Source organism: Neomonachus schauinslandi, chromosome 2, assembly GCF_002201575.2.
Source record: "Neomonachus schauinslandi chromosome 2, ASM220157v2, whole genome shotgun sequence".
Classification (NCBI taxonomy): Eukaryota; Metazoa; Chordata; class Mammalia; order Carnivora; family Phocidae; genus Neomonachus; species Neomonachus schauinslandi.
In genome coordinates, this window is record NC_058404.1 from 20,495,909 (window position 1) to 20,511,015 (window position 15,107).

A 15,107-nucleotide genomic window follows, 5' to 3' on the forward strand; every position below is an offset into this window, starting at 1 on the left:
AACAAACAGAAAATAACCCCATCCTGACCTCTGCATACAAAACTGCATATGGCATTATCACTCGGCAGAAAACGAAACACACACAGTCTCTTTCTCCTCTCTCTTTGTTTCACACATACACAGCGCCTCCAAGGGTTTTCCTCTAAAGAAACTGAAAAAGTCGTCTAGGAAGAACCCGGACAGCTTGTACGGCTGTCCTGCTTTCCAGCAGTGGCGGGCACCCCTCAGTCAGCAGGCCCAGGACCGCCTGCCGCCTGTTTTCGTAAGACCTGCGAGCGAAGAATGGTGTTGACATTTTTTAAAAGTTGGGAGGGAAACATCAAAAGAAGATTAATATTCTGTGGCATGTAAAAATTGCATGGAATGCACACGTCCGTGTCCATCCACAGAGTTGTATTGGAACGTGGCCACGCTTGTGTATTTGCCCACCTTCCGTGGGTGCCTTGCGTTACAGCACCTGCCGAGCAGAGCCTGGGTGCAGGGCGCCTGTGGCTTGGCACACTGCAAGTGATAGCTGTGTAATTTTAACTCAACTGCATTTTGAGTGCCACATGTATCAACGTACCATGTTATTTTAATCCTTAAAAAAAAATTATCAGTGCAAACCCATCATGTCAAAACACAAAAAGTGAACTTCAGATGTTATGCTCTCGATGCAAAGTGGAGTATGGATTATCTTGGCAGTTAATTAGGTAACAGAGCACGTCTAGCATTGTGCTGAAGGAATGCAGTACGTATCAACATTGCACGATTCAGGGGTAGGCACAGTATTCCCGACCCATAGGAAAAAATGATCAGAAAAATAACACAGTATAAAAGAATATCTCATCACAGAATTTATTTACAAATTTCTATTTTTTTTAAGATTTTATTTATTTATTTGAGAGAGAGAGAATGAGAGACAGAGAGCACGAGAGGGAATAGGGTCAGAGGGAGAAGCAGACCCCCCGCCGAGCAGGGAGCCCGATGTGGGACTCAATCCCAGGACTCCAGGATCATGACCTGAGCCGAAGGCAGTCGCTTAACCAACTGAGCCACCCAGGTGCCCTATTTACAAATTTTTAAAAGCAAAATGAGGTTGCAACCAAAATAAGTCTTCAGGTAGCTTATCTGTTAGCAAAGCAGGTAAAGGCGTTTAGCCGTGGTGAGTTAATGAAATCACACTTGATTGCAGCAGTAGAAAAGAATGTGTCCTGAGAAAATCTGTTGTGCACTGTTAGCCTTTAGATGAGAACGGCTACCTGGGACTTTGGTAGACACATCCATATCAGTTGAAGAGCAAGGCAAATTGATTCTCAATTATTGATACTGAAGTTATTGATACTGATCAGTTATTGCTGTTTATTAAAGCATCAGTGCCAAGTTTGAGACTGAAGAATTAGTCTCTCTATATATTCTCATGGAACAACTGCAGGCAAGGATGCTCTCAAAGAACTTGAGAACTTAGTAATTCAGTAAGACCTGTAATGGAATCTGCTGTTTTGTATAACAGTGGACAATGGTAAGAATATGTGTGGTGTAGACAAAAGCTTAGTTGGACAAATGTACAAAGCTTGTGAAAATGCAAGCTGTGTCCAGCTTGTGATTATTATAGTGCTGATTGGCAGGTAATTTGTGGAAAATATTTGAATCTCTCATGTGTTAATGAACCACTACTATCAACCATGAACTCCTTTTCCTCTTGTAGACTTAATCATTATCATTTCTGTGAATTTTTATAAGAAAGATGCTGAATATCCAAACCTCTACACAGGAGTTAGGTTAGCAGCAGTCAAGTTTTACTATGGTTTTTAAATTCAGGGGCTGAAAGTTTTCCAAACAAGAACCACCCTCAACCACTGTTATGAACATTGAGTGGCTTTGGAGATTAGCTTTTGCTACCTTGATACTGAATTATCAAATTAATGCTATATATTATGTAATATGTTATATTCTAATATTTTAGAAATAGAGTTTAAATTCTAATGATTGAATTAGCTTCTGATAATCTGATGCTCAGTGCTGTTTCTTAGTGAATTGAGTCTAAAATTACAAGGCAAAACAGCACTTATGAGCAACTTTTACTGTAGTAAAGTTATTAGATAGTTAATGTTTGGATCACAGGTTAGGTCACGCTACATTATACACTTCTTTACTATAAAAAGTTAATACATTATGGAATGAATAAGTCACAGGGATGAAAGGCACAGCATAGAGAGTATAGTGAGTGGTATTATTAAAATATTGTATGGTGACAGATTGTAGCCTGTGGTGAGCACAGCATAACATACAGAGTTGGTGGAATCGCTATGTTATACACCTGAAACTAATGTAACATTGTGTATCAACTGTACTTAATTAAAAAAAAAGTTAAAGCAAGATGTTAGATCTCCATTCCCACACATTTTTGCTGCAGAAATATTTTCTGAGCTCAAACTATAGTTCTAGTAGTTTCCTTCCCTATTCCACCTCTTATTATGGATTTCTGCTTCTTTTTAAAAATTATTTTACATTTACAATATTGGGTCTACAGCAAGAGATAAACATGCTTGCCATCTTGAACTAGTAATAAAAAATATCGTAAATCCGTGTGAACTTTTACCATTTCATGTTAAGAGCTGATTTTATGTTGCTACTAAGCTTCAACAGTTCTCCCTAAAACAGTCTCATTCATTCATTCACTGAGTGGTCTCAGTGTTGGGAGCCATTCACCTCCTGGAGCACAGGAGGTGAAGAGAGAAACATAATTTTAATGCAGGGTCATAACTATGGTAATAGAGATGTGCACAGGTGCTCAGGGAGGATGGAGGAGAGTATGACTGTTTTCATATGGGAAGTAGAGGAAGACTTCACAAAAAGACAGTATTTGAAATGGGTCTTAGAAATTAAAGTGCAAAGTTCATCAGGTGGAGAAATGGCATTTTGGGCCACTGGAACAGCGCATGCACAGGCAGGGGAGGGTCCGAGGTCAGAGGATGTGTTTGCGTGTGGCCGTGCATGATAAGAGGAGGAGTGGCAGGAAAGGAGGCTGGGAAGGTAAAGTATGGCCAGATTATGAAGGGCCCTGCACAGTGTGTCCTGAAAATCTGGTTTGGGTTGCAAATCTCGGTTGCAATGGAGTTGGCTCATGAATTCAAGTGACATCATACTCTATCAAGATTTACTTTACTCTTAGTGATATATCAGCCTATCTGACATAAACATTTCCATCTACTTTCTTAACATTTCCTCTTTATTCCGTATGTTTGCAATATAGAATCCAAATTATAGCACTAGTACAAATTGAATTAGGGCTGAAAATGCCCTTAAGTTTGAGATTTTACAAGTTTTCGTGGGAGCAAAAGACTTTTAAGAGGTAATGATCTGAAAGGGCAAATCACGCTTGATTTTGTTTACACAGTCTTTAACTGTTTTTGCAAATTGTTCAGTTTATTATTTTCTGAAACTTAATTTTCTTTGTTTTTTTTTAGTGGACAGAAAACTGCAGAAAATCAACCTATCCTCCTTCTGGACCAACGTGAGTAAACATCAGATCTTCAAAACTGACTTTGGCCTTTGTGGAGACTTTTCCCTTATGTAATTATCTCATAAAAATGACAATAATGAAGAAAAATTTAAGTCATGTCTTCTGTCCTGAGACAAAATTTTTTTTTTCTTCTGAGACAGATTTTTTTTTTTTCCAGGTCTGTGTGTTATATATTTGGCTAAGACCCTGGACAAATATTGAAATACCCCATGACTAAAATGCCCATTTCTAGTTTATCAAAATCAGAGAAAAAAAAAGAATCTCTGTTCTCCAGTAAATTGTCAACTGCCAAGCATTTTTTCATCCTGACAAATGCAGAGCTGAGCCATGACTTCCTGTGGTACCTGAATATAAACCACCAGATTATATTGGAAGAAAGTGTAGGGTCTTATATATGAAACCGTCAAGAAATAAACGCCTGGCATGATAATCAAAGCTGTCGAGAACAAAACAGGATTACAAAACATAAGGGAAGGGCCAGTGTCATATTTTAGTGCATTTAATGTTAATGTTTTTAATATAATATATGGCCTTTTCAAATCTTTTGTGGCTAAATGGGTTTATGAGAAAAGTTTAAGAATAGCCCACCAGCCCAAAGGATACAGAATGTGGAAAAGCAGAGAAAGGTGTAAGGAAGGGTAATCTTTTTTGCCCTGCTTTTATTCTCTCTGAAAGTAGCTTGCTGCGGGACAGGGGAAAGGAGAGTGAGTATAACTTTAAACTGTTAACCTTAGAAATAAAACTGCCAGTTGTTTTACCAGCAAACATGGGTTTACTTGGGAAGAGCAGAGAATTGCAATCCAGGACAAGCAAGCTACAGCAAAACCATAGGGAAGCCTGCAGAACAAAAGAGAACACCTTTCTTCTTCCTGTGGGGGTAGTAAAGTGGTATCTAAAGTACTATCAACTTGCAAGGCTCCTTTCTTTCTGGGTTTCTGCTGGGTTGCAAGTTCAAGCCCCATGTTGGGGGTGGAGCTTTCTTTAAAAAAAAAAACTTCAAAAAAATTTAAAAAAGATCTTTCTTTAAAAGCATAAGTGATCAAGAGTCAAGTTTTCCATATCTAGTGGTTTTTCCCCTCAGTTCCAGGAAGGACCTTTCCTGCTTGTCATGTTCTGTGCAGGGAGGAAGGTGCAGAGCAGTTGGAAACCACTTAAAGCCACGTTTGAGTTGATGAGGAAGGTTAGGAGAGAACACTCAGGCACTTCCCATCCAAAGTCTGTATCTTCTTAAGGTCTTAAGTGTTGGAGATTTTCTCAGAACATTGAACCAGCATCATCTTATTGGGTTCACTGTTTTTTTAAAAAGTTTGATAGGGAACAAAATACAAAACTTAAAATAATTACGCAAAGCGGAAGAAGTAACAGAACTCCAAGTTGTATGATGGCTCTAAACTAGGACTCTAGGTCTGAAAGTAGCCAACTGAAATATTTGTTGGCACTGATTCCAACTTAGGAGAGAGCTTTTCCCTGTGAAGGCAAACGTAGAGTCATGTAGGCCTCCTGGAAGTCTCTGCTTGAAGAGACAATGGAAGCAGAATAGTGAACACAGCCAGGAGCACAAGTACATTTGTAAACGTACAGGACAGGTACATACTGACACTTTGTTAGTAGACCAGTGGTTTAATGCATGTAAGTAGTGGGAATTTTAGAATTGCTGGTAGGGCCAGACAGTTATTTGGTCCAAACCAGAGTCTCTTTTTATCAAGACAACAATTATTAGATTTTCAATATCGTTTCTCCCTCTCTAGAGTCAATTGTTGGGTATCTCTTGTCAATTTTTCTAAATAATCATCTGGGAGAACATTCCTTTGGACTGTGACAGAGGTTTGGCTCTTGGTCTCCTTGAGAGCAGCATTTTTGATGGAAATACCAGTGAGGTGGTTTTGTTTGGCCTCCAGGAAGTGAGTCAAGTCTGGTACGCCCAAAAACCTTATTAATAGCGCTGCCGGCAAAAGTATGGCATCTAGTACATTTTGGACATAAGAGCCATTTTTAATCTTATCCCCATTGGGGGTAAGGACATCTCATTGTTCCCATAATATTCCAAAGTGATGAACTGCCCCAAAAGCATAGTGACTGTCGGTATAAATGTCCGTGGCTTTAGCCTTGGCTAAGGGACAAGTTTGAGCAAGGGCATATATTTCAACCTGTTGGGTAGAAATACCAAAGGTAAAGGTGCTGCCTCAGTGATTTCAAAAAGGAGTTGCGGTAGCCTACCCCACACAGTATTTACTATTTACATCCTTTAAATAAGAGCGCTCAGGAAGTCATGAAAATCCTTGCCTTGCTTCGAAGAGTTTGTTACAAATTGTCGTGAGGGGTCAGAAAGTCCTGTCAACAATCATAAAGGGTATCATCTGGATCCGAGTGTAGTCCTTGTTTGGAGATCAGATGCCCTAAGTATCAAACCTGAATTTGAGCAAACTGCTTTTTTTTTTTAACTTTGGAGATTTTTATATCCTTTTAAGGCTACAGATTTTAACAGGTGGATGCTATCTCCTGTGAAGAAGTTTGAGAAGGTGGGATAGAAAAGCAAGTCATCTACATATTTTAACCAAGTAGAGCCTTCCCAAAACTTTCTACCATCCCAGCTTTTAAGGTTTGTGAAAAGTAAGAGGGACTCTGTGAAACCCTGGGGATAAATATGATCGTCCAGCTGTATTGCTGTTCCCAAGTGAAAGCAAAAAGATATTGGCTATTCTCATCAGCGAGAATACTAAAAATGTGCTGCATAGTTAAAACTATGAAAAATTAGCTTTCAGTAGGAATGGATATCAGTAGCATGTAAAGGATGGGAACAACAGGATGCCAAGGGAAAACAGTGGTACTTACTACTCTTAGGTCCTGGACAGACCTCCATCCTTAGCCACTGGGTTTTCTTACAGATAAAATAGGAATATTACAGGGGCTAGTGCAGGGGATAGTGAAGCCCTGAGCCTTATAATCTTCTATTATGGGCTTGATGCCTCAAGGGCCTTCTTGATTTTGATTAATTCTGCAGAGGGGTTTGAGGGATCTATTTGAATCTTGATGGGGAGGTGTACTTTGGATTCTGCCAATATCAGTTGAGGATTTTGCCTGTTAAGGAGGTGGTAGTTGATCCAGTAGTAGCAAATAATCAGTGTCTCTAGATGCAGCTCCAGTCAGAGATGGAGCAAATGAAAGATGTGCAAGCGTCATTTAATCCCCCTGGTTGGCTATTTTGATTACTGTTACCAAATTCTAGAATTATTTCCCCTTTGGGAGAAGGAAATTCTGGCATGATAGTTCTGTGAGAAATCTTGGCCCCGTAAATGAATAGAGATGGATGAATTAAGGGGGAGAAAGGATGCATCTCTCTCAATAGGCCTAGACAAAAGGGAATAGGGTCAGAGATGGGAACCTGTTGAGGTCTATCAGAGACCCACCCCCTCAACTATTTGAACTGTTTTAGTGCTCTGAGGTCGAGACTGCTTTAAAGCAGTGGGGTTAAGCATGCAGAGTGTAGCTCTGGCATCAACGCAGACAGGAGATTTGTTCCCAGTCTGGAAAGTGGTGTCTGCAGGTCACTAAAGAGGGAGGGTTGGGAGGAGCACCTTTAGCTCCTTAGGGCCTTGTGTTTGGAAATGAGGAGGAGGCTAGAAAGACTGAGTAAAGGGCTTACAGCACCTGGAGCACTTAAGTTTGTCCCAGCTTTTTAATAATTCCCTGGGTCTTTGCAATAATAGCAGAAACTGGAAGGGTTTTGGTTTTTTTAGGGACCTTCATTTGCCCAAGTCGAAAATTGAAAATTTTAGCAGTCCTTCTTTAGGTGACCCATCTAGGACGCAAGCGAGCCGGTTTGCCAGATTCAATCTGGAGTGCGTATAGTTTTCCATTTCATCCTGGTCCTTTTAAAAGACTCAAGGAGAGGGGCACCTGGGTGGCTCAATCGGTTAAGTGTCTGCCTTCGACTCAGATCATGATTCCAGGGTCCTGGGATCGAGTCCCGCATCGGGCTCCCTGCTCAGAAGGGAGTCTGCTTCTGCTTCTCCCTCTGCCCTTACCCCTGCTTGTGCTCTCTTTCTCTTTCCCTCCCTCCTTCCCTCTCTCAAATAAATAAATAAAATCTTTAAAAAAAAAAAAAAGACTCAAGGAGAAATATCCCTGTTCAGGTCATTGTTGAACGTAGAGTTAAATGCTACCTGAGTGGATTCAGCATTTAAAGGAAAACCAGAAACTTCTTTAAAAACAATTTGGAGTTGATTGTAGTAGTCATGAAAGAGGTTCATCAGGCTTTTGTGCACAAGCCTGAATTTTTGTTCCCATCGACAGGCTTAGGAAAAGCTACTATAACTGCCCAGTGGATATTCCCTGGGAGTGTTCTAGTGTCTTGCCAAAAGTTAGGAGTCTGTTTCTCTGCATGTCCTCCAGGATGTTCCTGTCAGACTAGTTTCATCCAGTGTTTGGTCTGACCCTCACAAATAAGCATGTGGACTAATGGATATAAATCTGAGAAACTAGATTGGTAAGTTTGAATAACTAGGGTAAATTCTATAGCAAGCTTATGTGGGGGGGGCGGGGAGGGTGTCAGTCACTTTAGAAAATTCTTTATGGCTCGCATAGTTCCCTTAGTACAGCAAGCATAAGAAACTTGGCATTTCTGTAGATCCTCAGAAGACTCAACTTTAAAGAGGCAGGAGAAGGAGCAGGGAGCATTTCAGAGAAAAAAAGGAAGTTCAGCTGTGAGAATAAAGGAAAGTGGCACCTGCCAGGTGTCTGGAAACAAAGAAGGTAGAGGAGGAGAAAAAGAGGGCTCCAAAGCTCCAAAGATTCTTTCACTTGTATCAGTTAATTTAGAAATAGTATTTTACAAAGAGGCAAACTCAGAATCCTAAAAGGATTCAGAAGCCTCAAGGTGCCGTCTAAAACAGGCATCCCATTTAGGTTTTTTTGTTTTTTAGTGGCTGTGCTTTCTAATTTACTTTTGGGTAAACCAAGTTTGGGCAGGTCGGAAAGTTCCCCACAAGGGCTATTGAAGTTCTAAATTACTTTTGGTTAACTCAGTCTATTTAGTTATAAATGCATATGCAGAAGGACCATAGTTTGTAAAGATAGACCAGGTGGAGCCCCAGTAGGGGCCTGGTACCCTCAAAGCATTTTGATGACTGGGATTCCATTTCGTAGAAGTTTTTCTCAAGAGTAAAGAGAAAAAATGCTAAGTAGCACAGTTTCAACAGAAAACAGTCTGTTTCCAGAAGGCATCAGACCAAAGGCCCAGTATGGTTCCAGCAGGAACAATCCGGTTCCAAATTGGAGTCATACCAAAAGCCTCGTGCATATCCAGCGGGCACAGTCTGATCCCAAAATGAGTCAGTTCACACCGGCAGGGGAACCCGTCTGGTTCCAGACAGGAGTCGGTACAGTTCCAACAGGAACAGTCTGATTCTGTAAAGGAGTCAACAGTTACTCTCCGATTAAACACACACACACACACACACACACACACACACACACACAGCCTTAAGACAAATCCCGAATAAAGCCTGGAGAGCTCGAACACAGAGAAGAGCTTGAATCCCAGGGAACACTTACCCTCCAGCCCCAGGATTGTCAGGAAAGCAGGGAGCCCAGTTGGCTCTGTGGTTAATAGACACCTGTTTTCTCACCAGCCTTGGAGTTGTTGGGGGTTTTCTCTGGATTCTACTTCTGATCACCAAGTACTGTTAACCTTAAAAAATAAATCTGCCAGTTATTTTACCAGCAAATATGGGTTTATTCAGGAATAGCAGAGAATTATAGTGAGGGACAAGCAAGCTAGGGCAAAACCATAGGCAAGTCTGTAGAACAAGGGAGAGGAGCACTCTTTTCTAGAGGAAAAGGAAGTTGAGAAGGCTGTTAAAATAAGTCCACTGGAGTAAACTGGGAGTCGGAAGAGCTTCTCATTGGCCTGGCTGTTGCCAGGGCAACCTTTCTTCCTCTGCTGGGATAGTGAAGTAGTAGTTCAGGGTCGTATCAACTTGACAATGGATCATGCATCACCACATCAAAAACTAATGATGTGGGCGCCTGGGTGGCTCAGTCGTTAAGCATCTGCCTTTGGCTCAGGTCATGATCCCAGGGTCCTGGGATCGAGTCCCACATCGGGCTCCCTGCTCTGCGGGAAGCCTGCTTCTCCCTCTCCCACTCCCCCTGCTTGTGTTCCTGCTCTCGCTATGTCTCTCTCTGTCAAAAAAATAAATAAAATCTTAAAAAAAAAAAAAAACTAATGATGTATTGTATGGTGACTAACATAACATAATAAAATTTAAAAAAAGAAAGGCAGCTTTCTTCCTGTTGGGTCTGCAGTTGGGCATGAGAGCTACCCTGTCTGCCCCCAACTCCAGTCTAAATGACATTTTCTTTTATTAATTTTCAGAAACCAGCAATATCAAGATGACATTCTTGATTTTTGTAGCATTCCAGTTATATATATATTGTACTGCACTTGCCTAAATTATGTATTCTAAATAGCCTCTGCCCCAGATACAGTGCAACTGTAATACACGAAATTCTTTCAATTTACTCACTTTTCTGTGGAAAAAGGCAAATATTTGACAGGAAGTAAGTTAGAAGTAATCAGTTTCTATGTTATTCTAAAGCCAGTGTGCATTCCAGCCCTCTCTCTAATGGCTTGTTCTCTGAAGGTCTTCCTTTGTGTAAACACTGGCTACATCTTGGTTTTCAGTGCCTTATTGATTACATGCATCTCTTGACTGGTCTCACTGCCCCAATTCATTTAACACGTAATGAATACCTTCCATATTTAAGGCTTTTTTTTTTCCTACTCCCTTGCATGTTCACCTTGTGTGTGTCTATGAATTGGTAACCCTGCAAACCTTCCCTGCTTGGGCTTTTAACTGGTTCCAGGCTGCTGAGTGTATGTATGTGATACAAGTGTACAAAGACAGATGTACAAAACCCACATGTACAGATAAACACATTTTTCTCATATATATCTATCTATATTGTAAATACCTCTGTCCTGGTATTTCTCCTGGATTCCTTCCTGCCTCCCTAGCCTGTTCTCTGCATAAAAATCTTCCATTCTGCTCTGATCCTTTCCTCTGAACTGTAACTGTGTCTTGGGATGTGAGAGGGGGGCGTGGTATTCATACACCTTTGAATGACAGCAGAATCCCCCTGTACATTATTTTTGATCGAGTGCCTGGGTTCTGGAGGTAGGCACAAGCATCTGTGAGGGAGGAGAGAAACAAACGCCTGTTTCTGCAGCCTGACGGGTCACATCAGGGCTGGAGATCAAGGGACTGACAGCTGGAGCACCCCTGAATCCCTCCAGATCCCATTAGCACTTATTTTCTGCTGCTCCCTGGCACTCAGCCTGTCTGCGTGTGCGTGTGTTGTGTCACTGGGACTAGTTTTAGAGCCACCTGTGGAGCCAGGTGGGTTCAGTCAGCTCTTAATAGTGACTGTGATGAGCTGAGCACAGCAGATGCTAAGTCGTAAACATAATGTAATGATGTTTATTGTTTGCAGTGACGTGGGAAAATAGTCTGTAGTAATGACTATTGATTGAGTACCGATACTGCGGAGTATTTTCTGTGTATTTCATGTAATCATCACTGCCCTCCTAAAGTAGATACTATTTATTTCTCGAGGAAATTGAGGTACAGATGTTAAATACGGAGACATTTTAGAAAAATGTTTAGTGAGAAGTAAAATGTGGGATCATGGCTAAGCGTTGGTTATTAAAATGATTTTGTTCATCAGCTTCACAGTTCTTTCAAAGGATTGTGATTAGTGGAGGTGTTAGTATAGAGAGATTTTGGGGTCTCCCCATGCCCACGTAATCTAATCCTCTGCTCTACTGAGTTTATTTCCTCTCCGTTTCTTCTTTGGAATCCTTGAGCCTACCCAAGGCTCTGGACTGAAGACGAATCAGGAGATTAGGGTGGATATAGGTTTGGGTTTTGTTGGATATTCTAAGGGGAAGAGCAGCTGATTGGAGTTCAGAAAACCTGTCTTAGGGCAGGTAAGGCCACTGCCTTACCACTGATCCTAGACGTGGAAATCTGAGTGTGCGCCGGCAGGGAGGGGAGGCCGTGTAATGGGATGAACCAAAATTTTTTTTTTTTTGGAATTGTGGAACCGAATTTCGCATGTGACGTTATGATCAGTCAGAAACTGAATTAATTTGTTTTTTGTTTAAAGATTTTATTTATTTGAGAGACAGAGTGAGAGAGAGAGCAGAAGTGGGGAGGAGAGGGAAAAGCAAGCTCCTTGCTGAGCTGGGAGCCCGATGTGGGGCTCGATCCCAGGACCCCGGGATCATGACCTGAGCCGAAGGCAGATGCCTAACCGACTGAGCCACCCAGGCACCCCTGAACTAAGTTGTTTTTATGTTAAGCTTTTTTTCTAGGAATTAAGTATCCTAGTCTTTAATATAGATATCAGCTCCTGTAACTCACACCAGCATGCACCTTATGTTTCTCTGGAGCAGAGAAATAATGGAGCAAATGCTGGTTATTTTTATTATTAGTTTTACTAATAATAACATATATAAATATATATATTTTTATATTATAAATATTTATGTATTTTTATTTATTTTTAAATATATGTTACTTATAAATATATAAATTTATATATTTATATAAATATAAAACTGTAATAGTTTTACTAATTTACTATTAGTTCTAAGCTGATAAATCACCGAATAGCACACCCTTAGAGGCTTAGTAACAAGAGCCGGAAGATAATGTTTCTGTAACTACAGAGAACAGTGGTAGCGTTCATCCACCAGAAATAGGGCCCAGCTCCAATGATAAAGGAGTGGACGTTGCTATATCCTCATAGCAGAAACTGCTTTTTGTCAGTTGAAGGGTAGGAAATTGGGGAATGCGTATGATTGGAACAGTGCTTGGGTTTGCACTGACTACAGAAGAATACGGAGAGAGAGAGCATGGCAGGGAGAGTCTCATGGCTGAGTGAGTAGAGAAGGTTCTTGAAACCAATCTTGGGAAGCTAATACATGCTGCCATTTCTGGACGCTTGAAAGGCGACCGTACTAAAGCCAATGCTAAGACTGATTTGGCAGTAGTGTGACTAAGAGGGAATTCTGAGACTGGGAAACCAATCAGAGAGAGGTGCCCAGAGCCTAGACTAAATCTCTGCAGAGATTTAGGAGGGCAAAAAAGGCAGATATTTTCTAGCAATGAGATTCAGATGACATGAGGCTCATGAGCCAAAATTCTTTCATTTATCACCAATTCACCTTGCCCTTCCAGAATGTATAACTCTATTCTAAGATTTCTGAAATTATGTGTGATTGTGTATACAACATAGGGCAGAAACACTAGCTGGGAAAATGAGCTCTTCGCAAACCTTGGTTTGAGTACCAACTTCTGTGTTACTGTTAAGAATATGCCTCTAACATAGCCATCTCGATGTAACTGCCTAACTCCCATCAAAAAATTGCTTTTTACATTTCACGATGCTACACCTCTCATTACAGCTATAGGGGCCCAGTTCCATGGTACACCATAAATCTTGACTTACCGCCCTACAAAAGATGGCATGAATTGATGGCTGACAAGGCACCAGCGGTATGCTAATTGTTAAATCTTCTATTTCTGACATTACTGAATATAACTGCATTTTTAAAAGAGCATTTCATGAAATTACACACCAAGTATTTTAAGGATATGATTTTGATATTTTTCTCCTGTTAACAATAATAGAAGAAATGATGCCATTTTTCTGTAGCTTCCTGGTCTTTTTACTCGCCTTTGCCTTTGTTTCTTTCTATCATCTGCCTTTTTCTAATTAATTAATAAAATGGCCTGTTAAAGATGTATTGTGTGTATATATTAGATGAAAATATTTCCAAATAGCACTCTATTTAACTATGTATGGATAAATCAAAAGGTCTGTGTCTGTTTTCATTTCACCAATATTAATCTTAAATGTCAACATTTTTTATGTCTCTTGTTAAACAATTTATTTATTTTTCAGCTAAGGATTATAGTGAATTCCCTGAAGGATCTAGTAAATGCATTTGTGCCAAGTGGAAAAATTACGCAGATAGTGGATCAAAAGTTGGTAAGAAATATTATTTCCCACAATAAATTTTAAACATACACACATCCACATATAGACACAGAGTTCAGAAAAGGCTTTGGTATTTATTTAAAGGCATAATTTGACAACTTCTTCTAAGGAGCTTTCGGACAAGTCTGCATTTATTCTAGACCACCATCAAAACTTTAGAGGGACTTAAAATTCTGGGGTTTGGTAATGTATGAATAACAGGACACAAAATAGCATGGCAAATTTTGGCAATTAACTGCCCCTTAATTTTTTTTTTTAAGTATAGACTATTTACAGAACAGTGGGCACATATATATTTCGTCTGGCAGCATGGCATGTCCTTCCCCTTAGACATACAGTGGACCCTTGAACAGCACAGGTTTAAACTGGGAAGGTCCACTTAAACATGGATTTTTTTTTTTAATAAATACAGTAAAGTATTGTAAATGTATTCTCTCTTCCTTATGATTTTTTTAACATTTTCTTTTCTCTACCTTTTTAAATTGTAAGAATACAGTTTAAAATACATATAACATAGAAAATGCATGTTAATTAACTATTGGTATTATCGGTAAGGTTTCTGGTCAACAGTAAACTCTTGGTGGTTTTGGGAGAGTCAAACATTATACGGGGATTTTCAACTCTACAAGAGGTGGGCGCTCCTAACCCCCGCATTGTTCAAGGGTCAACTGTACTTATATTTGCCAGTTCACTATTGAAAATTTGCGGTTTTTTTTTTTTTAAGTACTTTGCCTCTGTATCTCAGGACACAGATTTTTCTACATATGACCAAATGATATACTCCGCCCAGCTCTGTACTTCATGGAGTCCTTCAGTAGCTGTGACCATTGAAACTCACTGGGTTGAGTGTTTCTTGGAGCTCTGTATTTGCCAAATCAGTTCATTTTCCTCCTGGTCATGCAGGAAGAGTCCGTTTCTTCAGCTCCTTTTTAATTTAGGTGGAACCAATGGAAAATCTAGGGCCTGGCCCTTGGAGCCCCCTAGAGATCCTCATCACCCTGTTTTGGTCATCACTCTGGGACCCTCAATGTTCTGCAGGGTACAAAGGATTTGGGGGGGACACCCAGGGCATAGGGCAGATGTTTCAGCACTTATGACATTTGGGATTGGATAATATTTTGTTGTGGGGGCTGTCTGTGCATTGTTGGATGTTTAGCAACACCCCTGGCCTCTACCCACTGGGTGCACCCTTTCATTTGCGAGACCCAAAAATGCCTCTAGATATCACCAAATCTCCCCTGGGGATAAAACCACCCCTAGTTAAGGATCATTGAGTCCCAGAGACTGGATGCTCTAGGCATGTCATCCCGTCAGCCACCAGCTCTGTTCTCCCTCATATTTATGCTTTCAGAATCTTTGATTGAGGGTCTCCTTCATGTTCATAGCAACCAGACCTCCCCCACATACAGAGGTTGGCAGGAACAGCAGACGAGAGGCCCCTGCTGTCCCCAGACATGGCACATGCCCAGGATTGCATTCAGACAACACTGTTTTTTTTTTTTCCCTTAAACATTGGATTTTAAGGTTGGATCCG

The 15,107-nt window shown here is 40.5% G+C and overlaps 1 protein-coding gene across 3 annotated transcripts in view; it reads left to right on the top strand.

The window, feature by feature from the left end:
- ASAH1 (N-acylsphingosine amidohydrolase 1) overlaps window positions 1-15,107 on the top strand; it is a 66,193-nt gene that overhangs the window by 35,759 nt on the left and 15,327 nt on the right. For 2 of the 3 annotated variants that reach the window (XM_044912824.1, XM_021694213.1), the window contains exons 2-4: window positions 3,450-3,496; window positions 12,978-13,068; window positions 13,478-13,564. In XM_044912824.1, coding sequence (XP_044768759.1) covers window positions 13,048-13,068; window positions 13,478-13,564 — 108 coding nt within the window. In that variant the 5' untranslated portion in view covers window positions 3,450-3,496; window positions 12,978-13,047. Of the gene's footprint in view, window positions 1-3,449; window positions 3,497-12,977; window positions 13,069-13,477; window positions 13,565-15,107 lie in introns of those variants that run through there. The other variant, XM_044912823.1, reaches the window with a different exon arrangement.